The sequence below is a fragment of the Pseudorasbora parva genome, chromosome 25 (genome assembly GCF_024679245.1).
Source record: "Pseudorasbora parva isolate DD20220531a chromosome 25, ASM2467924v1, whole genome shotgun sequence".
NCBI lineage: Eukaryota > Metazoa > Chordata > Actinopteri > Cypriniformes > Gobionidae > Pseudorasbora > Pseudorasbora parva.
Genome location: NC_090196.1, coordinates 19,485,596 through 19,513,302, shown reverse-complemented (window position 1 = coordinate 19,513,302; position 27,707 = coordinate 19,485,596). Strand labels below are relative to the sequence as shown.

The 27,707-nt window shown below is 37.5% G+C and overlaps 1 protein-coding gene across 4 annotated transcripts in view; it reads right to left on the bottom strand.

Annotated features, from left to right (window-relative positions):
* Positions 1-92: 92 nt before the first annotated feature.
* atp2b1b (ATPase plasma membrane Ca2+ transporting 1b) overlaps positions 93-27,707 on the bottom strand; it is a 30,048-nt gene continuing 2,433 nt past the window's right edge. The window contains exons 2-22 of one of the 4 annotated variants that reach the window (XM_067437133.1): positions 25,635-25,835; positions 23,158-23,272; positions 21,875-22,289; positions 18,579-18,776; positions 14,233-14,490; positions 13,214-13,339; positions 12,849-13,088; positions 9,385-9,531; positions 9,063-9,277; positions 8,727-8,969; positions 8,075-8,316; positions 7,212-7,449; positions 5,762-5,941; positions 5,592-5,679; positions 5,407-5,513; positions 4,685-4,876; positions 4,398-4,611; positions 4,106-4,317; positions 3,925-4,032; positions 3,632-3,820; positions 93-2,104 (exon numbers count right to left, since the gene is read on the bottom strand). In XM_067437133.1, the coding sequence (XP_067293234.1) occupies positions 1,766-2,104; positions 3,632-3,820; positions 3,925-4,032; positions 4,106-4,317; positions 4,398-4,611; positions 4,685-4,876; positions 5,407-5,513; positions 5,592-5,679; positions 5,762-5,941; positions 7,212-7,449; positions 8,075-8,316; positions 8,727-8,969; positions 9,063-9,277; positions 9,385-9,531; positions 12,849-13,088; positions 13,214-13,339; positions 14,233-14,490; positions 18,579-18,776; positions 21,875-22,064 (3,726 nt within the window). In that variant the 5' untranslated portion in view covers positions 22,065-22,289; positions 23,158-23,272; positions 25,635-25,835 and the 3' untranslated portion in view covers positions 93-1,765. Of the gene's footprint in view, positions 2,105-3,631; positions 3,821-3,924; positions 4,033-4,105; positions 4,318-4,397; positions 4,612-4,684; positions 4,877-5,406; positions 5,514-5,591; positions 5,680-5,761; positions 5,942-7,211; positions 7,450-8,074; positions 8,317-8,726; positions 8,970-9,062; positions 9,278-9,384; positions 9,532-12,848; positions 13,089-13,213; positions 13,340-14,232; positions 14,491-18,578; positions 18,777-21,874; positions 22,290-23,157; positions 23,273-24,886; positions 24,906-25,634; positions 25,836-27,707 lie in introns of those variants that run through there. The other 3 variants (XM_067437135.1, XM_067437136.1, XM_067437134.1) reach the window with 3 other exon arrangements.

Here is a 27,707-nt window from a genome sequence, read left to right as displayed (position 1 = left end):
GTTCATATAAATGTGGAGTTTGTATTCTATAATCAAGATCCAAATTAAAACCACTGATTAGGTTAAGCTAAATATGAATATTTTATTGTCAAAAACCATACATATACTTAACGACTTCCAAATGTAAATTAAACCACAATAAACATTTACATTTACAAAATTATATTCCATAAACAGATGGAAAAATATTCATTCCCAAAATGGGAATGAAACTACAGTGAAATAAACAAAATTCTCTCCATGTCTTTCCTATTTGTTTTTACTAATCTTATATCGTTTACATTTCTGTAACAAATTCTAAACCACATTCTGCTGGAACCATGGTTATGTTCCCACATATTACCATCACAACATTTCATACAACAGCATCTTGACTGAAACTGTCGTGTGATTTATGTCATGTGCTTGAGTCCTCATCTGTAGTTTAAGGAGGTGGAGTGGATCAAAGCTGATAAAAACGCTCTAAACAACAAAACAAAAAAAACATTTTAGCACGGCCTCCCTGCACTGCCATATGTACCTTTCTTAATTTGTATTTGATCAAAGAAAGAAAGAAATAATTTAATTCCCTTACTAACACCTTGACTGTGCCATTTTTGTGAATAGTTATTTTTTATGGAATAAAAGGCTCAAAATCAAATTAAAAGTAGGGTAGGCATTTTTTTTATAAACCGTTTTTGTTATTCTGGTTGAAACTCTCTTCACACCCTGATAGCAACAGATAATAGAAGTGGTCAAAATATAAACAATGTACATATCTCTGGACCAAAAAATCGGTCCGACTGCAATCCTACCTGCCTGTCAACATATGTATTTCCATACCTCCGCGCACCCTGCTCGTGCAGACATCACACGTCATCAGAGCGTTCCTTAAGGCTATGCAGAGTTGTAGGCAGACAGTCACCGAGTATCAAAAAGGGCTGCCTTCATGCAATGTCGTAACCGTAATTTTGAGTAATGGCAACCTGTGACGCTCTACCCAGAGCTGTTCACATCCTCAGATTTATGTTTCTATGTCATTAACACTACCAATGCTGAACTGAATATGCAGCAGTCAGGCGGTACAAGCGTTCATTATAATGTCATGTCCTTTGAGACGTGAGGTAATTTAACACCATTTCATGTGACGCTTTGCAGACTCTGCTCTGGCTGTGCACATTCATGTGTTTTAAAGGAGGTGTGGCTTTGGAGAAGCCCTGAAGGGAGGGTGGGATCTAATGCTTTCAAAGCTAGTTTGCTATTGCTATTGCCTCTTTGAAATTGCCTACCCTACATTTAACTGTCCTGTCGTACCCTTTTAAAAATGTTGAGTCATTGCATCTTTTCCCATTTAATTGACATCTAGCTTTCTAAAAATCAAAACCTATTTAGAGGCAAATAGTGCACCTTCAAAAAGTTTTTGTGCTCACAAATTAACAGAGCAGTGAATCTTTTTTTCATCCAAAATAAGAAAGTGTCCAAAAACTTGAAATTTTTTTTTTAACTGAAATATGAACAGCCAATACACCATAATATCAAAATATTTAAGTGAACAAAATATTAATTTGAACATTTGAGCAACACTGTTCATTCCCAAACTGTACACTTTCCAGATGTGCAGGTAAAATAAGAAATAATAAAACAGAACCCCTATGAAATTAAAAAACAAACAAAAAAAAAACACGTTTTGCTACTTTTCCAGTTCCCTTTCAAAGGCCCAGAAGCCCTGGCCTTGTCGTTGATGTGTCCTCGGTTGTTGGCGTGGTCTGATGTAGGTGGTACTGGATTAGAGAGAGGTCTCCAGGCTGTGTAGGGGGCTTCCAGGGGTTGGAGGAATGATAGTTTTTGTTAGATCTTTGTGTTGATGGTAGCCCCTGTTGTCGATTGCATTATTGTTCTGATTAGGGGAGGATAAAACTGGAGGAAGTGGGGAAGGAACCGTGTTGCGTTTAGTAGGTGCGTCCTCCTCAGGGTCGGTGTCATCGATGAGGGGGATGGCTGGCTCTGAATCCATGATACGGAACTCTGGGTGGCTCATGAAGTTGTGAATGGAGCTGCGAGACTCCGGCGTCTCCAGGCCTTCGTAAGGGGACATGGCATCCCGGAAAGCATTAACCACACGGATCTAAAAAAAAAAGCACCAAAACCAAATAGAAATCAGAGGTCAGTGAACTCAGTGAGTAAAACAACATATAACCCTCCACCACCAACAACAACCTTCCCAATTGTCTGTTTTTTCAACCAACAACACTTTTTTAAAGATTTAAGATTTAAAATATCAATTTGATGTACGAGGTTAGTAAGATTTTTTCATACAGTATTTTTTAAACAAGCCTCTTTTGCTCACCAAGGCTGCATTTATTTGATCAAAAAAACAATACAAAATAAAAGATTTCCTTTATTTTAAAATTTGAATATTTCTGTGATACAAAGCTAAATTTTCAGCATCATTACTCCAGGCTTCGGAGACACATGATCCTTCAGAAATTATTCTAATATGATGACTCGACCATCAGATTGCCAGACAGAGAAGCGTGATTGGTCACTCCAGAGAACACGTCTCCACTGCTCTAGACTTCAGTGGCTGTGTGCTTTACGCCACTGCATTCGACGCTTTGCATTGCACTTGGTGTGGTGAAGTAAGGCTTGGATGCAGCTGCTCCGCCATGGAAACCCATTCCATGAAGCTCTCTAAGCACTGTTCTTGAGCTAATCTGAAGGCCACACGAAGTTTAGTGGTCTGTAGCTATTGACTCTGCAGAAAGTTGGGGACTTCTGCGCAGTGCTCACTGTGCGCCTCAGCATGCTCTGACCCCTCTCTGTGATTTTACGTGGACAACCATGGTCCCTTTAAACGGTCTGGTGAGGAGATAAACATGGTGGACTGTTTACAGCTCACTCAAGAGCAGGAGCGATTTTCATCCCAAAAGCTCACCAAAACCTACCCACACCAAGAAAAAAACGGCCAAAATCTTAGCAGCCAAATAATGTGATTACAGAAACTAAAGTATTTGTTTCGTAAAGTACAGACAACAAGAACATAACACTCTTAGCATAGTCAAAACGGATTAATCATTCATTCAAACCTCTTTCAGCAGCGTCCAGGTACGAGTAGAGCACATTTTAGACAGTTTAAAAGTTGCTAAAAGTGTTCACATGATGATGGACATGATCGTCCCATTTTCCATTTCACTACAAGTCATTCAAAAGCCATTATCTCCCAGGTGTAATCCACACTGGGTCACTCTCCCATTCTTTGCTGTAGATACAACTTACTGAATATTTATCATGCCACTTTAGCACAGCGATCACTAGCACAGAATATACAGCTACAAGTTATCAGTCTAAAAATCTGTCAGTCATGAATGAGCATGTCTGCCTGCCGATCACTAATAGGCGAGAGTGCATACTTGTCGGCAATGTTGTATTTTTGGAAAAAAGATTTTTCACAATATGTTTTGCTATTTTAGATTATAGGTCTTTTAACATGTTATCATTTTTATAATGGATTTTATATTTTAAGATTGAGAATCTGGAACAGGGAAATCTGTTAGCTTTAATACAAATAAAATCCTGGGATCTAAAAATGCCTTGAGGAAACATCCAAATATTGATTTAAAAAAACAACAACTATGAAAACTTTATTCAGTACCTGTGTCTGAATTCTGTTGAGACCCCTACACCACAAAACCTGCCCCCTTCTCATCTCCATCTCAGCATGGTCGATTTCATCCAGGTCTTCCATCTCCTCCAGCTCATCCTCAGGGATCTCGTCCTTCTGAGTGCCATGACCTGCTGTCATCAGGAACTTCAGGCGACTTGTGGGGATGGTGGTAATAAACTGTGGGTCAGAGGGGATTGGGTGAGGAACAGTGTATCATATCAAAATTTAGTTTGGTTGTACTCTACATGTCAGCAGGAGTTTAAATGCTTTGAAAGGCCTACCTGCCCCCAGAGAAGAGAGCCAAAACCAATGAAGACACACCACATCCACTGCTCAACAGAGAGACCTACACAGCTAAAAGGCTTCCCTCCAAACTGCACAATTATAACCTAAAAAAAACATTTGGAATTCAGAACGATTGTTGATAATTGATGCAAGCTTATGATTTAAAACTGGATGTACCTGGATAACAAAGGTCCCGAATACAATGGTGCAGAAGATCAAGTTTTTGAAGATGCCCTCAAAAACGTTTCTCTCTCCGTGGATCTTTCGTGCATTAATCTCGTTGAAGAGCTGCATCATCACAAAGGTGTTGAAGACGATGGTGTAGTGCTCTGAAGGAGGGGCGTGAAGAGGAGCGTTCCTTCCACTGTCAATGTCAAAGATCTGCTCACCTGTGAGAAAGGTAAAGTCAGAGATATATTAGTTGGTTTACTCCAATTGGATGCTCTAAATATTTCAGGATGATGCCCACCGGCAAACAGCAGTGTGAAGATGATGGTTAGCTGATATACAGCATGTCCGAGGATGTTCTTCATCATGGTGCGGGAAATAAGGGGCTTGTTGCGACCGTACGGTTTGCGCAACAGTAAAGCCTCAGTGGGAGGCTCCGTCGCTAGAGCTAGTGATGCAAACGTGTCCATAATTAAATTCACCCACAGCATCTGTACGGCTTTGAGAGGGGAGTCCTGTGTAAAAAAAACATAAAGTTTAAGGGAAAGAAGATAGATAGAAATAATACAGAAGAAGCAGTACTCTGACCTGTGTAATACAGGCTCCAGTGAACGCCACAATGACAGCCACCACGTTAACGGTCAGCTGAAACTGAAGGAACTTGGAGATACTGTCATAGACGTTCCTCCCCCACATCACTGCCTTCACAATGCTGCTAAAATTATCATCTGTCAGGATAATGTCTGATGCTTCCTTGGCCACATCTGTACCAGCAATGCCCTAAAAATGACACATCACTGTCAAAATGTATTCATTTTTTTCATTCTTTCATTATTCCACATTGCTTCAGACAATAAATGTAGAGACTCATTGCTCATCAAAATTTTGCTAACAAAATTCAGTCATTTCATTAGCGATCAATGCGATCAGAAGTTTCGCATGAGGCAAAGACTTGATTCTGAAGTGTCTGTGCATGCTATAATGTCACACGTTTTTCTCTAGTGTGTTCTCTTTTGTCTTGTTGCGCTTGAATGGTTTAAAAGCATTTCCATGAATAAGAGCGGGATCATATAATGTAACTTTTTTAACGCGTTAAACTGAAAAAATGAATTGCGTGCATTAACACTACTTTTGTGCTAATGTCCCCACAAGTAACCATTTTGTTCTCTTAAATATATGGTATGAAACACTGCTTCATTTGCTCATTTTTTTGATTGTTTCATCTTTCATTTGTCGTAACTTCAATATTCCTTTGAAACTGTGTGTTACAGTGATGAGCTATTAAGTTGGCTAAATCTGAAAAATCATACCATTGCAAATCCGACATCAGCTTTTTTTAGTGCAGGGCCATCGTTGGTTCCGTCTCCAGTGACAGCCACTACTTGTCTCTGTTCAAGGACGGTGCTATCGATTATACCTTGAAGAAAAATCAAAATATTTAATATGCAGTAAGACTGTAATATGCACCACAAAAGTCCTGTTCAAAATTGATTACCTTTAACTAATGTATGCTTATCAGTTGGAGAAGATCTTGCAAGTACGCGCAGTTTAGGCCAGACCTTGTCCAGACGCTCCTGCTCAATCTGAAAAGACGTAGAGGCCTTTAATATAATCAGAGTTTTATTTGAATGAAAAATGATCAAGAATTTTTTTTGAACACCTCACCTCTCCCAGTTCATTGCGTATCCGCCTGTTAAACTCTTTGCCTTCAAGGCACAAGAAGTCGTCACCGGTATGGAGAATGCCACACTTGGTTGCGATAGCTCGAGCGGTGTTAATGTTGTCCCCTGTGACCATGCGCACAGTGATACCTGCTCTCTGGCACTTCTTAATAGCATCGGGGACCTGTGGAGATCATACCATCCAGGGTTTAGGTGTCAACAAGCACATGCTGACTAACAGTAATGAGTACTTCAGCACATCTTTGATTTGTTTTAAAGGGGTGATGAATTGAGAAATCAAGTTTCCCTTGAGCTTTTGATATCTAAAATGTCATGATAATATAAGATTACCCTGTAAGTTTCAGAGCTGAAAACTTCCTTGTTAGTCAAAGAAAAGCTTTTATAGACACCAGGCCCAGAAAACAATCGTGTGCTTCATCCTGACATCATCTAGTGAAGATAAATGCCGCCTCTACAGAATAATAAGCAAGTGTAATTTAGTAGCCCCGCCCACCAACTCATCTGATCATGTTAGCCAGCAGCAATAAACACGTCAATAAGGAAAGCAAGATATTGTGGAAGATGGAAGAACACAGTCGCTGCATAAGCTTCCTTTGTTTTCTTTGTTCATTTATTTTTAATGAAGTTCCAGCTCACGTGGGGTAGACCGTACGTGTGTTCGCTTTATTTCACTGCGGAATCGTTTGTAAACAAGTCTTAGGTGCTGGATTTACAGACACAATGTTGTGCCTTCTATATTGGATCCGACAGTAATGGTGAAACAAAATAATGTGAGTAAAATGTCTTTTTTTATATGTAATAGCAGTCCCAGGGCTGTGTTTTCCAGATGGGCTATAGTGAAATAATACTCCATTCTTGATCTAGGCACGCATGCATGTGTGTGTGAGTGTGTGCGTGCGTGCGTGTGTTTGCGCTTGTATTAAGTGATCATGCGGGCCATTTAATACAGAAATAATATTCCAATCAATCGCGGGTGGATGAGAAATAAATCATTGTGTTTGTTAGATAAAGATGTTTACGAGCCCTGTGAGAAAATCATCCTTGTTGCCGCTTTCAAAACAATCCCTCCCTCCTGTGAACTGAACTGACAGGGGAGCTGAAGCTCATTAAATATGCTAATCTTATCCAATCCTAGCCATGGGTGTTTAAGTCTCCAGTGCACCATGCCCATCAAAACCCAGCGTTCAGAATAGAGCCGCAAAGCCACTGTAGAAAATTACTTAGGCTAGTTATGATGTAATAATTATTATTGTTATAATTAGTTATGATGTATTTGAATGCAAAAAACACACAAACTTTATTAGTTGACCTCGGACAACAGTATAAAAAAATAAATTTAAAAAAGCCTGTTCATGACACCTTTACCTATCAAATGCACATTTTCCATTGATGAAATTGGATGGAATAGGATTAAAGCTCATGTGAGCAATTACCTCCGGCCGAACAGGATCCTCAATGCCCACCACACAAATGCAGGTGAGTCCAGTCAGGATATCTGCCTCATTATCCCAATCAGGCTCCCCGTCTGAAACAGGGAAGTCCCTGTAGGCAAGACAGATGGTCCTCAAGCCCTCAGAGGCCATGGGCTCAATCACCTGTTTCACCATGTCATCCCGGTCAGTGGGCTTGAAGACTCTGGCATCGCCATTGCTTGACAGGACTTTACAGCACCTGGAGAAATATTAAAGATTAAACGTGTAAGTTAATGATACAAGTACGTGGTCTCGCATTCAAAGCAATCAGTATTACTAAGCTTTAATTTGTAACATTCTAAATGTATTTACCATAATTTTGTATGCATTTATTGCACTCTAGGTAAACAGAAGTGTCGATTTCTTTCAAAAACATGAAAATGTCTAAAACCAGAGTCACATTTATTGCTTGCCGAAATTTTGCAGGCAAAATTTCAACTGAAATTGAAAATATCTGCAATTTTCAATAAGAGTGAAACATTTCCCCATTTTATTGTTTTATTTTTATTTATCCTTTATTTTTTCAGGAAGGTCTTATTAAGATTAAAAGAAATATATTCTTCCAGGGAGTCCTAGCCAAGATGGCCATACTAAAATTGCACTAACATTTTGGTAATGTGACTGTGCCTTTAGTGTGTAGTCTTGTCCAGGAAAACTGGACCAAAAATACTGATTACTCATCCTGAACCACACAGATATTTGTCCAATCAAATGCTCTACTAAATGAGTAATTTCCTCCCTCTAATAATACCATCTGTAACTATCTAGCAATTGGCAAATAATTTCAAAATCATTATTATCTTAAATATTAAATGTGTACTTACTTCTTCAGGAGGATTTCTGATGCTCCTTTGCTATACATACGGTAACTTCCATCTGAATTTTTGAGGACCGTACTCATGGATTTCCTGACTGAGTTAAATGTGTATACTTTGTACAGTTTTTCCTCAGGATATTCACAGCGAATAGCTTGGTAATCTTTCCGTAAATCAGTGGTAAACCCTAGCAAGGCACATTCAGTTTTGTTCCCAACTTGTCGTGGCAGACCACCCTCTTTCTCAGCAGCCTAGATATAAAAAGATATAAAAATCATGAAAACAAGAGCAAAAAATCATGTAAATGATGACAAAATATTTTAATATAGTGTGGTCCAAAAGTCTGAAACAACATTGATTTATCTTTTAAACAAATAGTACCTTATATATATATATATATATATATATATATATATATATATATATATATATATATATATATATATTCAAATGGGGCATAATTTTAGTCACAGAAATTTCTATACTGAGTGATAATATCAGTTGTAGTAAAAAAAAAGCATTATTAGGCATTATAGGCATTTTGTCCTATGGTCACATTTTTTAAAATCCACTCTATATTTAAAAGTATTTTGATAATAGTTGCTGGGCTTTGAAAACTATCTCACACAAACACACATTCATGCAAAATATTGTTTCTTACCATTATTTTTGAAGTATACGCACAATTAACACTGATGCCTGTGGTGAGCAGATTCATGATGTTGCCAGGAATCTTATCAGGCTCTGGGACCTTCCTGTAGTGTATGTCTCCAATATACACCTGAACTACTGTCATTCTGTTCATGGTAAGGGTGCCTGTTTTATCAGAGCAAATCGCAGTGGCATTGCCCATTGTCTCGCAAGCGTCCAGATGTCTCACCAGGTTGTTGTCCTTCATCATTTTCTACAGGAAATGACATAAATGACTTTACTACACTACGTACCTTTTATATGTAGAAGTTTGTTATTAAAGTTCTGCAAAACATGAACCACATACTTTTACAGAATAGGCCAAGGAGATGGTGACAGCAAGGGGTAAACCCTCAGGCACGGCAACAACAAGCACAGTGACACCGATGATGAAGAACTTGACAAAGAACTGGATGTAGATGGGAGTGCATTCTTTGATCCACGGAAGCCCTTGGATCCAGAAAGTGTCCACCAAAAAGAACACTATAAGAATGATGACTGTGATGCCCGACATGAAGAGACCTGGCAAAAAACAACAACACACACACATGCACATCACCTCTCTATGAGTTTTTAAAACAAAGCATCACATAAATTGGACCAAAAAGATTCTTGGTATCTTTTTTTACCTGCTTTCCCAATTTGTACGGCTAGTTTAGTAAGCTTCCCTTGAAGTACCGATTTCTCTTTCTTTGGCATCTTGTTTTTTTTCTGCTCTTCTTCTGTTCCATCATCACTGTTGAGGGGCTCCATCTCCACTGTGCCTCCATCCTTCTCTGAATGATGCAGAAACCAAAGAGTGATGTTTAAAATGATGCTATCTCTATGAAAGTGCATGCATCAAACTGTTACTGAACTAAAATGATTTGTCATCATGTAACATAAAAGTTTAAAAAAAAATTTTTATATAAACTGTTTTCATTGAAGTAAAAATAACAGAATACATTGCATTACGAAATACAAATTATATGAAATGGCATCTTAATGTAATAACTGCATGTTTACTTTTTACAGTGTTTATTAACTTTTTTATTTGAATATATTTTTTTAAATGTAATTTATGCCTGTCATGACAAAGCTGTATTTTCAGCATAATTACCCCAGTCTTCAGTGTCACATGATCCATTCTAATATGCTGATTTGTTGCTCAAGAAACATTCATTGTTATTATCAATGTTGAATACAGTTATTCTTCTTAAAAGGATAGTTCATCCCAAAATTTAAATTACCCAATAATTTATTCACCCACAAGCAAGATGTATATTTGACATTCTTCTTTTAAATGAATACAATCGCAGTTATACTCAAATATGTCCTAGCTCTTCCAAGCTTTATAATGGCAGTGAATGGCAGCCCAAAATTTGAAGACCAAAAAACTGTATCCATCCATTATAAAAGTGATCCATATAGATCTGGGGGGTAAATAAAGGCCTTCTGAAGGGAATCAATGAGTTTTTGTAAAAATATATATATCCATATTTAAAACTTTATAAAGTAAAATCTCTAACTTCCAGCAGACCACCTTCTGTATTTAACTTGTATTGCAACTTGAAGAAAGTGTAACAGCTCTCGTTGTTCAAAACGCTTACGCTACGCTCGACGTCATCGTCACGCCAGTTATGCTATTTTCTTAAGATGAATATGGAAGGTGGCCTGCTGGAAGCTAGATATTTTACTTTATAAAGTGAAAACCCAAACAAAATGGGTTTTTCTTACAAAAACCCATCGATTTATTTCAGACGGCCTTTATTATCCCTCCCCCCCCCCCCCCCCCCCCCCCCCCACACACACACACACACAGTATGTGTCTGCCTGTATGTGTTTGGACATGAGGAAAAAGTAGAGCTGTACGGCCAAAGGCCCTAATCTTCTTACTGCTAATCAAATCAGTCTTCTTACTGCAAAAGAGCAACTACTGACTGAACTATTTCACTGACTGCTACTTTCTGTAGCTAATATTCCTGTAGTGGTTCTCAACTGGTTTTGTCATACAAAAGTAACAAAAATGTCCTGAAAATGTGTTAATATTACCACTGCAAAGGCCCATCAAAATGACTTTGTGACAATGAGGTCACGTCATTTATAGTTTGACAAGATTTATCCAAGTGGCAGATTTGCACCCTGTTTCAATGGGTTTGATTGATCAACAACAAAAGATATAGGAAGCAATGCCTGATTAAAGAGTTAGTTGCATTTTATTTTTTGCATTTAGCAGTGTTTAGGGTTTTTCCCTGTTGTCAAAATCCACAACCCATCAGAACAGACCACGACCACCAGTTGAGAACCACTGATTTAAAGGAAATGCTATAATATACAACTACAGCATGTGTTGATACACACCTTTCTTTTTATCTGTTGCATCTGGCTTTTTATCTGTTGAAAAGTGAGATGAATCACATATTTGTGATATTTATATAGCAGGTCATTTGGAGATCATGGATGTTTAATCATCCTTCCCTCAGGTCATTTAAAAAAAAAAAAGTTAAGTGTTCATCAGAGTGGTCCAAGACCTCAGGTTCAGGTTCGAGGAGTTTATGTGGGTGTGGCTATAAAAAAAAGTAAAAAATCCTTCCCTCGTGGCTCAATTTGACCGTAGAAATAATGGGATGCGAGGAAATATTTAGTAAAAAAATGCTCAAAATATAAACAAAAATTCTACATGTGTATCTGAATGCATACTGAAGAGATAAAATCGAGAACTGACTTAAGGACCCAGCAGAACAGCTCATTTTCTCAATATAAAGCTATAAGTCCATCAAAAGCAATGAAATATCATGTTGGCAGAGACACCCAAACTGACTCAATGTGAGATATTTTGAGCTGGTTTTTGCATGTATTGGATAGCCTGGATGCCAGCCGAACTTAGCCCCACCCAGAACATTTTTAGGTCGGGCAATTCGGTCTAGCATCGCTCCATAGAGGAGCAATTATCTCCGAACAGAAACTGTTCGGACTAATGAGAACATCAGGGCGGGCTTTAGACGATGACGGACAGATGATCAACAGTAACATAATCATGCACGTCATCAAAGGGGTTTGGATTATATTTACTCGAATCCTTAACGGTGAGCTTGTTTATATCTGCATTCACCTTCATAATTTCTCTCAAAGATGATGATCATGTTTGGTAAGTACTCTGTGTATCAATAAATTATTTTATTTTTTTACAACACCAGCAAAGATCGTTTTATTCCAGCGCACGTGCAGACAGGGTTGCCAAGTTTTTACAACAAAATCCGCCAACTACTATCTGTAAACAATAGCTTCTCGGGGGGTTCTCCGGGGGGGAAATGGTGTTTGGGGGGTAAAATGTGTGTTATTTTGGCAAGGTTGCCTGCTAAAATTCACACTCATGGGTCTATATATCACATAATAGTCGCTTCAACCCGCGGACATAGAAAACACCCAGCGGGGGGAAAAAACGTGGACTTGGCAACACAGTGCAGTTGAGCTCTGTCTGTTGACATTTGACAATGCGTCGCTTCGTTGCTCTGATTGGTTTGCTCCATTGGGCTGCGATTATGAGGCGTGTTTCAACCGAACTAAGAAAGACATCAATTGGATAGACCTACAAAGGTCTGTCCAATTAATGTCTTTCCTGGTTTGGTTGAAACACGCCTCATAATCACAGCCCAATGGAGCGGTTTCAGACTCATATTCTGACTAGAATTGAGTATGACCCCGTCAGGCTATGTATTGGAGAGTTATTTTGAATTTAATTTGAAGGAATATAAAGAATGTGCTTAAATAATATATATATTTTTTTAATGAAATCTAGTAATTTAAATGTAAATCAAATCAAAAAAATAATAAAATAATAACCTCCCCAAAAAATAGAACAACTATTATAAGGGGGTTTTTTTGACAAAAAAATTTAAACAATTTTTTTTATAATTTTAGGGCTTCGGGTCATTTTTGACCCACGAGAGGATTTGTTACAGGAAGGTTAAAATTATGTACGTACACAGTTCAGTTTTAAAAAATAAAAATTACACATTTAATTGGGGGTGACCTAAACCTTGGTTAGAAAATAATCGATACTTAAGGAATTGTTTTTGAAATGCATTTCAGAAACTCATCTTGAGCAACATACTTTTCTTTTTTTCTTTCTTCTCCTTCATCTTCCTCTCTTTTTCTTTCTTTTTCTCCTCCTTCTCCCTCTTCTTCTCCTCCTTCTCCCTCTTTTTCCTCTCCTTTTCTTCTTTTTTCTCCTCATCGTCATCATCATTATCATCATCTCCGCCTCCGAGCAAAGTGAAGATGATTCCCGTCTGAGAGTTCACACCCACGGCAGTGACCAGAACTTTTCCGGAGCCCTCCATCACGTGCGTGCCTGAGCAAAATGGGTAAAAATGGTCATGTAACCAGGTCTCTAAGTATTGCAATGGCAAAACTGTATCAGTGTTGATTTTCTGAGTTTTACGATTCTTGTCACTTCAAGAAAAGCAGAGGAAAAACCTGAAAGAAGCATGGGGTCTTTGTCCAGAGTTTTTTTTACATGGTCTGACTCTCCTGTGAGGGAGCTCTCATCAATTTTCAAATCGTTGCCTTGGATTAGTACACCGTCAGCAGGAAGGAGGTCACCTGCAAGCACAAAGGACAGATGGTGTCGTCTGAGACACAACAGACAGATGTTTGCATTGCATGCCAAGAGAGGTTTTAATCGAGCAAGGTCAATGTCAACCAAAAAACAAGACCAGAAAACAGACTAATGCAAAAACTGTCTTTTATATACTTTAACATTACTTTTTAAAGGAACAGTTCATCCAAAAAGATGATTTTGTCTTTTTGTCACTCATGTTGTTCCAAACCAGTATGCAGCTTTTTTTCCTTTACTGTTAAGCTCAAAAAAGGCCCATAAAAGAACCACAAAAATAAATAATAAAAAACAGACTCTACTGAAGTAATAGGTCTGTGCGCATTAACTGATGAAAATCTTGACTTCACTTGAATCATCCATCTAGCACTTTTTACATGCAGAATGAAAAATGTTTTAGAAGCTCGCCAGATATGGTGACCATAAACTGTTCCTCTATTACAAGAGCTGTAAAACCACTCAAAAAGTGTCCATCTAACAACGTATGAGTTTAAAGCAACACAAGGGTTGAGCAAATAATTTCCGGCTGAAATCTTGATTACATAGTAAATGGTAAATGGACTGCATTTATATAGCGCTTTGATCCAAAGCGCTTTACATTTTTGCCTCACATTCACCCATTCATACACCGACGGCGATGTCAGCCATGTAAGGCGCCATCCAGCTCATCGGGAGCAGCTGGGGTTAGGTGTCTTGCTCATGGACACTTCGACACTTGGTCAGGTGGAACCGGGGATTGAACCACCAACCTTCTGGTTTGTAGACAACCTACATGAACCACTGAGCCACTGCCGCCCCTACATTTACATTTACATAGTAAAAAAACATCTATCTTAATTGTCCAATATACTAAAAAGAGTTTTGAATCTCATAATTTTACCATATTTTACTTGTGCGATGTCTCCAACCACAATCTCAGATACAGGAATCTGAATGACTTGACCGCCTCGAAGCACAGAAAACCTCTGTTCTTGTTCGATGCGGCTCTGCAGTCCACGGAATTGTTTTTCTTTGCTCCAATCGTTGAATGCCGTGACAAGAACCACACAAACGACGGACAAGAGGATGGCAGCACCCTCAATCCAGCCCGCATCTGCCTCACCTTCGTCCTCAGCTCCTCCAGCCGCCCTACCACAGTCTGCACCAATGTGAAAGTAACTGTCAGAAATAGCTACTATGGCAAGTTGTGTATATAAGGCTTCGATTACATAAAATACCAGATATATGTATATGCACACAACCTTTCAAAAGGTTGGGGTCAGTGAGATTTTTTTGCAAGACAATAATACTTTTATTTAGCACTTAAATTCAGTTGTGACAGTTAAGACTTTTATAATGTTGCAAAACATTTCTAGATCAAATAATTGCTAATAATAACGCCAATCAGCATATCAGAATGATTTCTGAAGGATCATGACACTGAAGAGCAGTGTAAAATTCCTTGCATCACAGGAATAAATTAAAATAGAAAACAGCTATGTTAAATTGTAATAATATTTCACAATAGTAGTTTTAACTGTATTTTTGATCCAATTAATGTAGATCTCTAAAAACATCTTACAGATTCCAAATTTTTATTGGTAGTGTATGCATGTGCTCGTCATATAATTAGAATATAATCAAAAATGTAATTTATTTCACTAATTCCATTCAAAAAGTGAAACTTGTATATTATATTCATTCATTACACACAGACGGATATATTTCAAATGTTTATTTCTTTTACTTTTGATGATTATAACTGAAAACTAAGGAAAATCCCAAATTCAGTATCTCAGAAAATTAGAATATTACTTATGACCAAAACAAAGAAAGGATTTTTAGAAATCTTGGCCAACTGAAAAGGATGAGCATGTACAGCACTTAATACTTAGTTGGGGCTCCTTTTGCCTGAATTACTGCGGCAATGCGACGTGGCATTGAGTCGATCAGTCTGTGGCACTGCTCAGGTGTTATGAGAGCCCAGGCTGCTCTGATAGTGGCCTTCAGCTCTTCTGCATTGTTGGGTCTGGCATATCTCATCTTTTTCACAATACTCCATATATTTTCTATGGTGCTAAGGTCAGGCGAGTTTGCTGGTCAATTAAGAACAGCAATACCATGGTCCTTAAACCAGGTACTGGTTGCTTTGGCACTGTGTGCAGGTGCCAGGTCCTGTTGGAAAATGAAATCTGCATCTCCATAAACTTTGACAGCAGCAGGAAGCATGAAGTGCTCTAAAACGTCCTGGTATATGGCTGCGTTAACCTTGGACCTCAGAAAACATAGTGGACCAAACACCAGCAGATGACATGGCACCCAAAACCATCACTGACTGTGGAAACTTTACAGTGGACCTCAAGCAACATGGATTGTGTGCCTCTCCTCTCTTCCTCCAGACTCTGGGACCCTGATTTCCAAAGGAAATGCTAAATTATCTTTCATTAGAGAACATAACTTAAGACCACGCAGCAGTCCTTTTTGTCTTTAGCCCAGGCGACATGCTTCTGATGCTGTCTGTTGTTCAAGAGTGGCTTGACACAAGGAATGCGACAGCTGTTACCCATGTCTTGCATATGTCTGTGTGTAGTGGTTCTTGAAGCACTGACTCCAGCTGCAGTCCACTCTTTGTGAATACTAAATTTGGGATTTTCCTTTGTTGTCAGTTATAATCATCAAAAGCAAAAGAAATAAACATTTGAAATATATCAGTATATGTGTAATGAATGAATATAATATACAAGTTTCACTTTTTGAATGGAATTAGTGAAATAAATCAACTTTTTGATGATATTCTAATTATATGAACAGCACCTGTATGTCTGAAGTGTTCATTTAAAATGAAGCTTAAAATGAAGCCATCCTAGGTGTATATGGCAATCTTTTTTCAGATAAATACAATCTTAGTTATATTAGAGAATTTCCTGGCTCTTCGGTTGCAGCATAATGGCAGTGAATGGCAGACCAAAATGTTACGCCAAAAAGTGCATCCATCCATTATAAAAGTAATCCATACGTCTTCGGGGGTTAAGGGATTAGTTTACTTCAAAATAAATGTCCTGATATTTTACTCACCCCCATCTCATCCAAGGCATTTGTGTCTTTCTTTCTTCGGAAAAAAAGTTTTTTGAGGAAAAAATTCCAGGATTTTTTCCCATATAATGCACTTCTATGGCAACAAATAGATTGAAGGTCCAAATCAATGTAGTTTCAAAGTTTTTCAAAGGGTTTCAGAGGCTCTGTGTAATCTCAGATGAGGAATAGAGTCTTACCTAGCGAAACCATCAGTCATTTTCAAGAAAAATTAAGGGGTTGCGTAATAATGTCGGAAAGGTCACGCTAGACATAGGCGGAAGTATAGCCCCAAGCAAATGTGCGAAGACTAATACAAATGCCCTAATGCAAGTAAACTTCCATCTACAATATCAAAATAATCCGACATTGTTGTTTTACCTTTTTTTCTAAAGGATGTTCGTATTAGTCCTCACATGTGGACTTTGTAAACACGGGGGTTGTACTTCTTCCTACGTCTAGCGTGACTTTTCCGATGTAATTACGTAATTTATGGAGTGTAATTCATTGCAGAGTAGCACATGATGAGCAATTTAGGCTAAAAAGTATACAATTCTTTTTTTTTATTACCCATAATTTCACTGGATAAGACCCTATTCCTCGTCTGTGATCATGCAGAGCCCTCTTCGAATCCATTCGCCATTCGAAGCCCTTTGAAACTGCACTGATTTGACCTTCAACCATGAAAGTGCATTATGTGAAGAAAAATCCTGGAACGTTTTCCTCAAAAAACTTAATTTCTTTTCGACTGAAGAGAGGAATACATGAACATCTTGGATGAGGGGGTGAGTAAATGATCAGGACATTTGGAAGTCAACTAATCCTTTAATAAAAACCAGACCGCCTTACATATTCAACTTAGGAAGAAAGTCTAATGCCTCTAGCAGTTCAAAAAGCTTCCTCTACATCCAACGCCATACGTTGCGCCAGTTACACTTTTTAAATACAAGTTGAATACAGAAGGCGGTCCACCAGAAACTAGATATTTTTCTTAAACAAGCACATCAATTCACTTCAGAAGGCCAGAATATTAACTCCTGGAGCCTTATGGATTACTTTTATAATGGATGGATGCAGTTTTTAGCCAGGACATTTTTTTATATTACTATGTAATAAGACTGTATTCGTCTGAAAGAAGAATGTCATATGGTGGCAATGTACTTGGGGCCAGATTTACTAACAGCTTGAGCCAGCACAAACACTCTTTTGGTGTTAAAAAACTACTGTCAGGATTTACTAAAAACACGCAGTGAAAAATTAACAATGAAAAGGTATGGACAGTTCTGTTTGCACCTAACCTCATTGCATATGCATTTGTAGGACTCTTCTTTTCATATGCTCTTTTTATTATAGAGAAGAATATTTAAATGAATCATGCAACACAATTTACCTTAAAAACCTCAAAAACCTAAGGTTTGTGGTAAACAATTTACTTGTATTTGCGAGATTATTTCGCGCCCTCCCAAAAAAGCGTTCTTTTTAAATCGCTCTTTGTCTGTTAGTAGATCTCACACACCAGATTATCTTCAGCTCTGCTTGTTTGCAACCCTATGTGAAGTTGCGCTGCACTTGATAGACTGCCTTGGTCATTGTGTAAATGATCTCGCTCTGTCTGTGTCAGTAAATCACCTGCAGGACTTTTACGGGATCGCATTTGCACATTAATTTGCCATGTTTAGTAAATCTGGCCCATGGCAATTTTTTAAGTGTCAACTTTGCACCTTGTTTGTAAGTAAAGGATGCCCTGCTGAAAATCCAGCATTGCTGTTCACCAAAATAAGGTATGTTTTACATGATAACACCAGAATGGGAATAGGGAGTGCTGGTGGACCAGTTACACCAGCTCAGTTTTTCTTGAGAACAGCATGACTAGCTAGACCAGCATAAACCAGCCTGGACCAAAATGGAACCTATGCTGGTTTATGCTGGATTTTTCAGGGGGGTATGCAGAATTTTACTGCTAAATGCAGAGCAGGGCTCAGGAAAAATTATTACTATTTTTGAAGATATTTTTTGCTAAAACCAGAAGCCCTAGTTAAGTTGAATACATAATAGCACTACGTCACCTTCAGGCCATGTTACAATTTCAAATTCATTGTTATTCCAGAGTACCACTGAGCAAGAGAAACAGCGGCATATTATTCATAGCAGGCTTAAAAGCTCTATGATACTCACATTCTCTCTCGGCATCAGGAGGTTTATAGAAGGAAAGGCCTAAGGATATTATGGCTGCAACTTCCAAAATAATTAAAGTCACATCCTGCAATGCTTCCCACACCAACTGAAGGAATGTTTTGGGCTTTTTAGGTGGTATAAAATTCTTTCCAAATTCTTCTTTTCTTCTTGCAATGTCATCAGAATGACCACTTAATCCTAGACAAAGAGAAAAGGCAGAAGAAAATTACTATCGGATTACCATTACAGAAAGCATTAAGGTGTAGACTATAGATAATACAAATATTATGCTATAAAACTGGATTTTAAGAGCAAACACGATTATGGTTCTGATTGTAAAAAATACTATACCACCATTACAGATGATTTTCTAATTCCAAAACCACCTTTTGTAGGTAAAATAATGTTTGAATAAGAAATTAATTTTAGATTACTTAAACATCTATACGGTAAATCACCCCTTATGGGATTTCTATGGCTGCGTCCAAATTCGACTATTTGTGTATCCGATTGGAATCTGATCTAAAATTGTCCACATTGTGTACTATCGCAACTGTTCAGATCCGATTTGTGTCCCAAGCTGCTCTTACGTTTTCCAGAATATCTGCATCGGTTTTTATGGCATTGATGTTGCATTGATAGGTATAAGGCAAAAAACAACAACAACCGCATCATGGAGGGGTTTGAAATACATATGTTTTCTTATTTATAAAAAACGTATTTTCCAAAATTTTAAACCACATATGAATGTAGCTCATAACAGAGTTCATTTCATGTGACTTTTTTGCCTTTCACACTTGCTAAATCTGATCAGATTTTAATGGGATATGCACAAAAATCGTATTTGAACTGACATTCTGAACGAGGCTAATATCTAAAGAGTTTGCAATTGTACATTTAAGTCAGTCCTCAAATTTGGACTTATTATAGGTCTAAATTGAATTGGATTTGGAGATGGTTTTTGTTTTGTTGGATTCTAAAAAATATCAAGATTTCTACCCGCTACGGAAGCAAGAGCACAGCCTGAACACTAACACAGTGTAATCCCTCTCTTCCTTCTCTTGCTCAATTACAAAACACTATTCCACTGCCCCCTCAAAGGTTTACCCACTGTTGGCAAGGGCAAAAATGAATGTAAACCCCATGGAATAGAGCAGCGGCCAGTGAGATTAGAGTGAAGCGGAGCAATGAAGAGCCTGCCTCGGTTTGAGGTGAGTGGGATTACATGAGGTAAATTGAGCTGGTCCCACCTGTCACAACTACAACTGTCTATTATGGCTCATGACAAAGCTAAATATGTAGGCAGAGCAGAAAGCCAGTGCAAATCGAACTGGAAAATATCTGGATGACAAGATAAATATTTAATAAACCAATAAACCAATATTCAAAGATCAGATTTTTACAAGAAAGTCTTTCGAAACAAGCAGACTGTGTATTTAAAATGCACATAAACATTTTAAATGAAAAAAATCACAAGAGTAGTGTGTAAACGTATTTCACTGGAATTATCAAGGGAAACATAAGCTTATCATGGTGTTAGACAAATGATTGGAGTTAAGTTTGTTGAAATAATATGTAGACAGATTGGTCTAAACTAGAAGGAGATGAATTAAAAAGGTGAAATGTGCAAAAAGAGGAACTGTAAAATCCAAGACGAAATGGTCATTTTTGATAACCATGACGATTATGTGTCATGCCAGATGCTAAGTCAGACACAATAATAATATCTAGTGGTTAACCATCTTTTAACTGACTGACACGTAATAACAGAAATTTAGCTACAAGTGATGTACGGCAGGTTAATTAAACGTTTTAAGTGTTGTTATTCATTATAGCTTTGATTCCTCACCAGGGGCACTTAAAAACAGAAATGATGACTAAAAAATATTAAGGCTGTCAATAATTTTAAATATCATTACCACTTTACAATAAAATCCCATTAGTAAATGTCCGTTAATGGATAAACTGACATTAACAAACAATGAGCAATGCATTTGTTACAGTATTTATTAATCGTTGTAAACTTTAAATAAAAATACAAATGTTCATTGTCCATTAAATAATATTAAGAAAATATATAATTTGGTTTGAATAAGTTTAATGAATGTATTTTTATTGTTAGTTCATGTTAATGTTAATAAATTAAATTTGTTTGAAGTTTTACCAAAATAACCATTCATAACTTTTATAGTGATTTTGAAAACAAAATAATGTACGTTATGCATTGTGAATGTTTTATAAATCTGTATTTATTGAAAACAGGATGGATTCTGATTGATGTCATTAATCATTCATCAGCTGAAGAAAAAAAGTTCTGTAAGTGATTCCAACAATATAATTCCAACAGTCTCTGTGCCATTATTGTTACAGTTGTTGTGTGGACTCTATTCTTTAGTCTAGAGCTATTCTTTTTATTTGAAACGATTTATATATCGAACCATATCTTTATCGTTAACTTTATAGTTATCGTTCTTGATGTAAAATAATTAAATATATCGGAGTAAACTAAATGATTAGCAACTGACTGCATAAAGTGGTACAACTGCCTTTTAAAGGGCACAATTTTTCACCTGGAGCATGCAGATGAACTATGTACCTCATTGGGCTGCTTTTTTGCTCCATCGTCCAAAGGAGAAGCTGAGAGAGTCGTAAAAGCTAAATTGTCCTTGATGAGAGCCATATGGTGCTTGATAAAAACTACAACGTAGCAACACAAGCAAATGGAAAAAAGATGTCTGAAAAGTCTAATTGCTAATTAGTTATTTAGCTGACGCATTTATCCAAAGCGATTACAGCACACTTGTTACAGAGACAATCTTCCTGGAAGAGGTTAAATGCCTTGCTCAAGGGTGAAATGGTGAGAGGTCATGGATCAACCCTTGTGAAGTCTGAACATTCAACCTTTGCTCACTAAACTATTTGGCTGCATAAGAGCTGAAAGTGGTGTTTTTTCTAGGTATACATGATATCTTGGTACCATATCGGTAACCTGTCGATATTAAGAGATTTTTTTTATCTGCATCAGTTGATATTTGGTATTTAACTGTGTATGCTTGATTCCTCTGCACTGTAAAAATGATAGGATCAATAAGTCATGACAACATGTTTTTGCATTACTTCAACAAAATATTTTAACCAATTTTAACTTGATTTTAATTTGACTTGCACAGTAAATGTTCCAGTTTAACCAAATAAACAGTTAAACACAAAGTGGACTTGTTTTAGTAATAATAAAAAATAAAATATCAGTGCATATTATTGACAATGAATGCATTGGTAGCAGTATAGATATTTACCCTCTATTGGTGATGTTTTTAACCTGGAGCAGAGTCCTTGAACATCTCCATAGCACTCCTGAATCTTTTGTAATCCATCTGTCCCTCTGAGTTCCATGAGAGAGCGTAGCTCTTTGAGTGTGCAGCCAAATTCTCCATCGTGATTGGCCTCTGCCTTGTACTTCGACCCGCGGAATGAGTTTCTGGCCATGGTCCCACGGAAGCCAACCAAAAAACGGAGGAGAAGTGGCTTCCCCTTGGGCAAGCGGTGACAATATCCAGACTTGTTTCCTCAGGGATGCAAAAAGCGACTCTTCTGATGACAAACCAGGCGTAATTCGAATGCCATTTCCACTTGATTGTCGGGTGTATCTTCTCTCATCTTGGTTTGATTGGAGTCACCGAAGGTCAAATCATCATGTGCACCAAGTTACATCTGAAACAAAAACCAAACGGAAGTTGCATTACATGGTCTATCATTCCCATGTCAGTGTTTGTGAACATTTAGCACTTGAAGCCAAATAAAATGTGATTATTTGTGTCCTGTCACAACTGCCAGATCAAGTGATGCCACTGTCAATCAACAAAGAAAGTCACATCAAACCATGTGTCACTGTTAAAGATGATGTTGATAGGTATGCAAAGTGACAGTAGGCTTTTGTAATGACCCTTCAGTGGAAAGATCTGTTACGTCTGCTTAAAGATCTGAATGCTAAAATTAGTTCTGTTACATAAAACTGGCATCTCGTCTAAAAGAGACCTGCCAAAAACAATGGACGTGACTCAGAGAGACAGACAGTGGGAAAGAATGTTTTAGAGAGTAAACTGATGAACAGACGATCAAACCAGTGCTATTTTAGATTTCGTTAATATTTTGCAAATAGTTCAGTTAACCATAATAACCCTGGACTGAACAAACAAACTATTTTTACTGCACATCAGCAATGATGTCTGGAATTGTTGTAATTATGTTAGGATTCAAAGGCTGTTTTGGAGAGACATCTAAAACCCTCTCAAAGGTCATGGACGACACAATATGTTCTGGTTGTCTTTAATAAGTTTACAGCTTTAAGACTTTAAAACATCTCATATTTCTTCAGACATTACATGTTTGTTCGCAACACAACTGGAGTTTTATCTTCACTTTTTCTCTGTGTCAAATAAGTCTTTTATTTCCCAACCTTGCCAATTAAACGACTGAAATAATTATTTTGCAGAGGCACCAAACTAAAACCCATTGTGATAGTCGACATACAGTACTTCAATTCATTATCATTAAACGGATAAGAAAAGAAAATACTCACAGATTTGTTTTACGTATCCATCCCTGCAACAATGAGACAAATACGGCACCTCGACCAGCCAGTCAGATGGTACTGATTTTAGAGACAATGTGACTCGCTGTCATGTACAATTACCCTAAACAACAGAAAAGTCTGTATTACAAAGCGACATGCCAAAAATTCTCCTTTACTTCATTAAATTATTTGACCTTCAGTGGAGAGTCTTGAGGAGCACAGTCTCCATTAGCGGAAATGGCTTGCTGAATGATTATCTTAGGAAAGCTTCTTGCTTAATCTAATTAGTCAATCTGTGGCAGTAGTGAAGCACGACTGTATGGAAGAGTATGCGCTGTTGAACACAGACAAATACATTTACTCATTCCTAGATAGTATCCTCAGTTCATTCAGACTTCTGAAAAGCTGGATAGAGCCTGGGGCACAAAAGTTGATCTTCTGTATTTAAATAAAGCTTGTATTTGGTACATTTATTTGAATCACAAATAAGGGGGAATTTCATAAAGAAGGCTGAAAGAACAGCTTAAAGGTTACTATTAGACGTTTCATACACAAGCAATTTTACGTGATGTCCAAACTGGTATTATAAAATCTGACTTTTATAAAGAGTGTCCACACACAGCATCATCTTTTTCAATGTGCCAGACTAAATGCTCTCAAAAATAAACTGAAAGAATTTGTCAGTGAACCTTTCTGACTGTGACAGAAAAGCTGAAAATCCATATTTATCCATGCTGTGTGAATGAGAAGCGTGAGTCATGCTCACATCATGCTCTAGAAGTCAGATATGGAATATCGCTGTCTATGAAGGGAATAAGCTAGAAGTGTTAATGAATGAGCATTTGACAGGAACATCTTGTTTTACAGGACTTTCGCTATATTCAGTGTTGTATATTTTACTGTTTGACATCAAACCTCACTACCTTGCCAGAATACTTATTTTTCCAATAAATAAATAACTTGGACTTTCAAATAACTCTATCATAATACACTTTGCAGCCTATCGAGAGGCACAATGGCTACATGTTAGCAATGGCTCCTCCATATTTAGGCTTATATCAGGAACAAGAATAACTGGTTTTTTAAAAACGGCATAAAATAAAGTACCGTATTCAAAGCTGTTTAAACAGTCGATATGTGTCGTGCACCACGGGTAGTCTTTGACCGCCCTTTGCAAAGCAAAGCGAGTTAACGGCTACCTTCATGAACTTTTAAAACAAAATACTTGTGGTTTTTTGCATGTGTGCAAATATGTAATGCTATAATAAAAAGATAAATGATGGGACGTGTACGTTTCGTCAATGTGAGCAAAACCGCTCAAGCAGATATAACCGTTGCTATGGCACCTCCTGTTCGCTTAACGTCTGTGTATAACAGCATATTATGAGTTTTAAATGTTTTAACTTTGCGTGTTACTCAAACAAAAAGGTTGCTGCGTTGTAGGCTAGATAACATATTTTTGAGACCACATCAACATTTTGGGTTACACTTTTCTAAGGTAGGTTACATTGTAATTAGGCTACTCAAATGAGTCCTACTGAATAATATTAACTAGGCTACACTTAGACTTACTTTGCTATAGCTAGAGTTAAGGTTTGGTTTACGGTTAGTTTACGCATAATTCACAGTTCACACATCCTCACTGAACGGGATAAAATGTTGACATTATTACATATATACTGGTCTTTTATCACCAAAAAATATAATCCTGAAATGACCTGAAAACGAATCAAACCTATAAAGCTCACATGGCCCCCAAAGCAGAAAGCATGATGCAAGGTAGTTATGATTATGAAGTCATTGTGCCATTCATCCTCCTGAACACAGCATTGCGCGCAGTAAAGGGCCCCTATTATGATCCCAGCTGCGTTGTAATGGCTTTATGAGCATAAAGTTTATAGGAAGACTAATCGTGAATATTGAACTCATCGCATTTACATTAACATTTTGACTCGAGGGCGTTCGAGTCCAATTGTTCAACTAGAAAACTATTTACGATAATCCCGACAGCACGTGAAGCAGCATCAAAGACAAAGTCACTTAATCACAGTTCTCAGTTAGAAAAGATTCGACTGACGCACGCGAAATAGGCCTAAGTATCTAAAATGTAGAACTATTTTAAAATAGATTCATCCGGTGGGAAAACACATTTTTTCTTCGTTGCATAATGTCTTAGGGAATGTTTAGTTAAAGAGAAGAAACAGTAATGCGTTTTCATAAAAAAAACAATAAAAAAAAACATATTTTGCTGCCAGAAGGTATAACGCAGAACATTTTAGGCATATAAGGAGGAAATTATAAAAAAGCATACAAAAACGACGCGATTTCCACAAGCTAAAATATTAGAATAACTTCAAACAGTAGGCTCGAATCTCTAATCACTTGCCATTTGATAAACATGTCCTTTCTCTACAGTAACATATGAAACAATCCTTTTATATACTGTCTAATACTGCATTTTCATTGCATACATGTGTACTCACTTTGAACTGGTGCGCGTCAGTTCCACTTGGCAACAGTAGTCTCGCGCAGTGGATCTACAACTCGAGCCGTAACGCCCCGCCCACCGCGCTGGAGTCTGTGGAAGATTTACGTCAGAGGCACGGCAGCGGCTTGGGATTTAACGCAGACTCCCATTGGCCAGCGCTTGTCCCAGGTACAGGTGTCATCCCTTGTTGAAACAGCTGTCATCACCAGCAACCAGCAAAGATAGGGCGATGTGATGGACAAGCGGGACATGATAAACATGGTGTGTTATTATTAGCAACAAGAGGAGCGCCATAGTAGAGATTTACAAATTATTATTGAAGGCTTTAGCTCCACTATTTTAGCCACATCTAATATAAGAGTAGCCTATTTTTGCCTAGCTATAGCCTAGGTTGAGGAGCTATATTTATATATATATATATATAAAAAAAGCCAAATATTTATAAAATAATATTTTTTTCTGAAGATTGGTTTGGATGTGGTCCCATATATATTAGCAAAATAAACAATCCCCTTTGATAGGCTGTTTATAATGCTAAATAGCCTCTTGGGATGTGTTTTTTGTTTGGTAGGCTACGACGAACAAGCGCAGGCGATGCTTCTCGTACGCTGTCACGCGAGCGTTTAACTCCATTGCTCTGTCTCAGGGACGGTAGAGAGCATGACCTCGCTTAAACAGGATTTGCTATAAATAGTGCTGCCTATCCGCTACTCTCGCGACGCGGGATCCATCGCTAAACCCGCTGCACTAGCTCAGGCTTGACTGAGCATCCATCCCAACCTTTGCTATATCAACCCCAGCTGAAAAAGAAGTGTGCTTATTTGAATGTAATGTGCACTTGCAGTGTACTTAAAAACTTAAACGTAGGCTTAAGCATTTTACTTGCAGAATATTAATCAAATAAAATGCTACAAGTGTGGGCTGCTTAAAGGGATAGTTCACCCAAAATGAAAATTCTGTCATCATTTACTCACCATCAAGTTTTTCCTGTGTGAGTTTATTTGTTCTGTTGAACACAAAAGAATATATTTCAAAGAATGTTTGTAACCAAGCACAGAGAGCAACTATTGACGATCATGCTATTTTTTTCCTACTATGGTAGTCAATGGTTGTTCTATCTCCTTGGTTACAAACATTCTTTCAAATATCTTCTTTTGTGTTCTGCAGAACAAAGAACCCCATACAGGTTTGGAACTTGAGGGTGAGTAAATGATGACAAAAATGTCATTTTTGGGCGAACTAACCCTTTAAAGACAGTACACACTTAAAGCAACAGTTCATCCAAAATGAAAATTCTGTCATCATTTTATCACCCTTAAGTTGCTCCAAACTTGAATGGATATTTTGAAGAATATGTGGAACTATGGAAGTTAATGGGGTCCATCAACTGTTAACATTCTTCAAAACATTTTCTTTTGTGTTCTGGAAAACAAAGAAAATACAGGTTTGGAACAACATCAGGGTGAGTAGGCCTAAATGATGTAATATCCTGTATAACATGTATAATTACACTGTAACACGTACACCTTAAAATAAAATGTAACCAAAACATTTATTTTTTAACTAATTGCATAATTTAAAAAAATCCAATATAAAACTAAAAAAATATATAAAACTTGCATTATAAAATTAAAATATAAAACTAGGCCTATTTTCAAACTATAACACATTTTGATTTAATTGTAAATAACATGCAATTAAGCATCCTAAACATCACATTCAGTTTGCTCTTATATTAATTTAAAGTATATTATTTCTGTAAGTAGTATTTTTAAAAGTATGATGAAGTGTACTTCTTTTTCACAAGTGAAGACCCACTACTGACCTCTTCAACACCCGGATTAATACACATTCCCATTTTTTAAACCTACAATGTCTGCAACATGAGACCGGATTTTTAGATTTCTCCATAATGGTTAAAAGTTGTAACAGCTGATCTGAGACTACTTACTATCCTTCATCCTAATTCCAGTTTGTCATTCCGAACCGGTCATTCCCCTCCCCCAGCCACGCCTCTGGTAAATTAGAGATCAAGCCAAATGTCTTTCCTGATCCAGGCCCTGCCCTC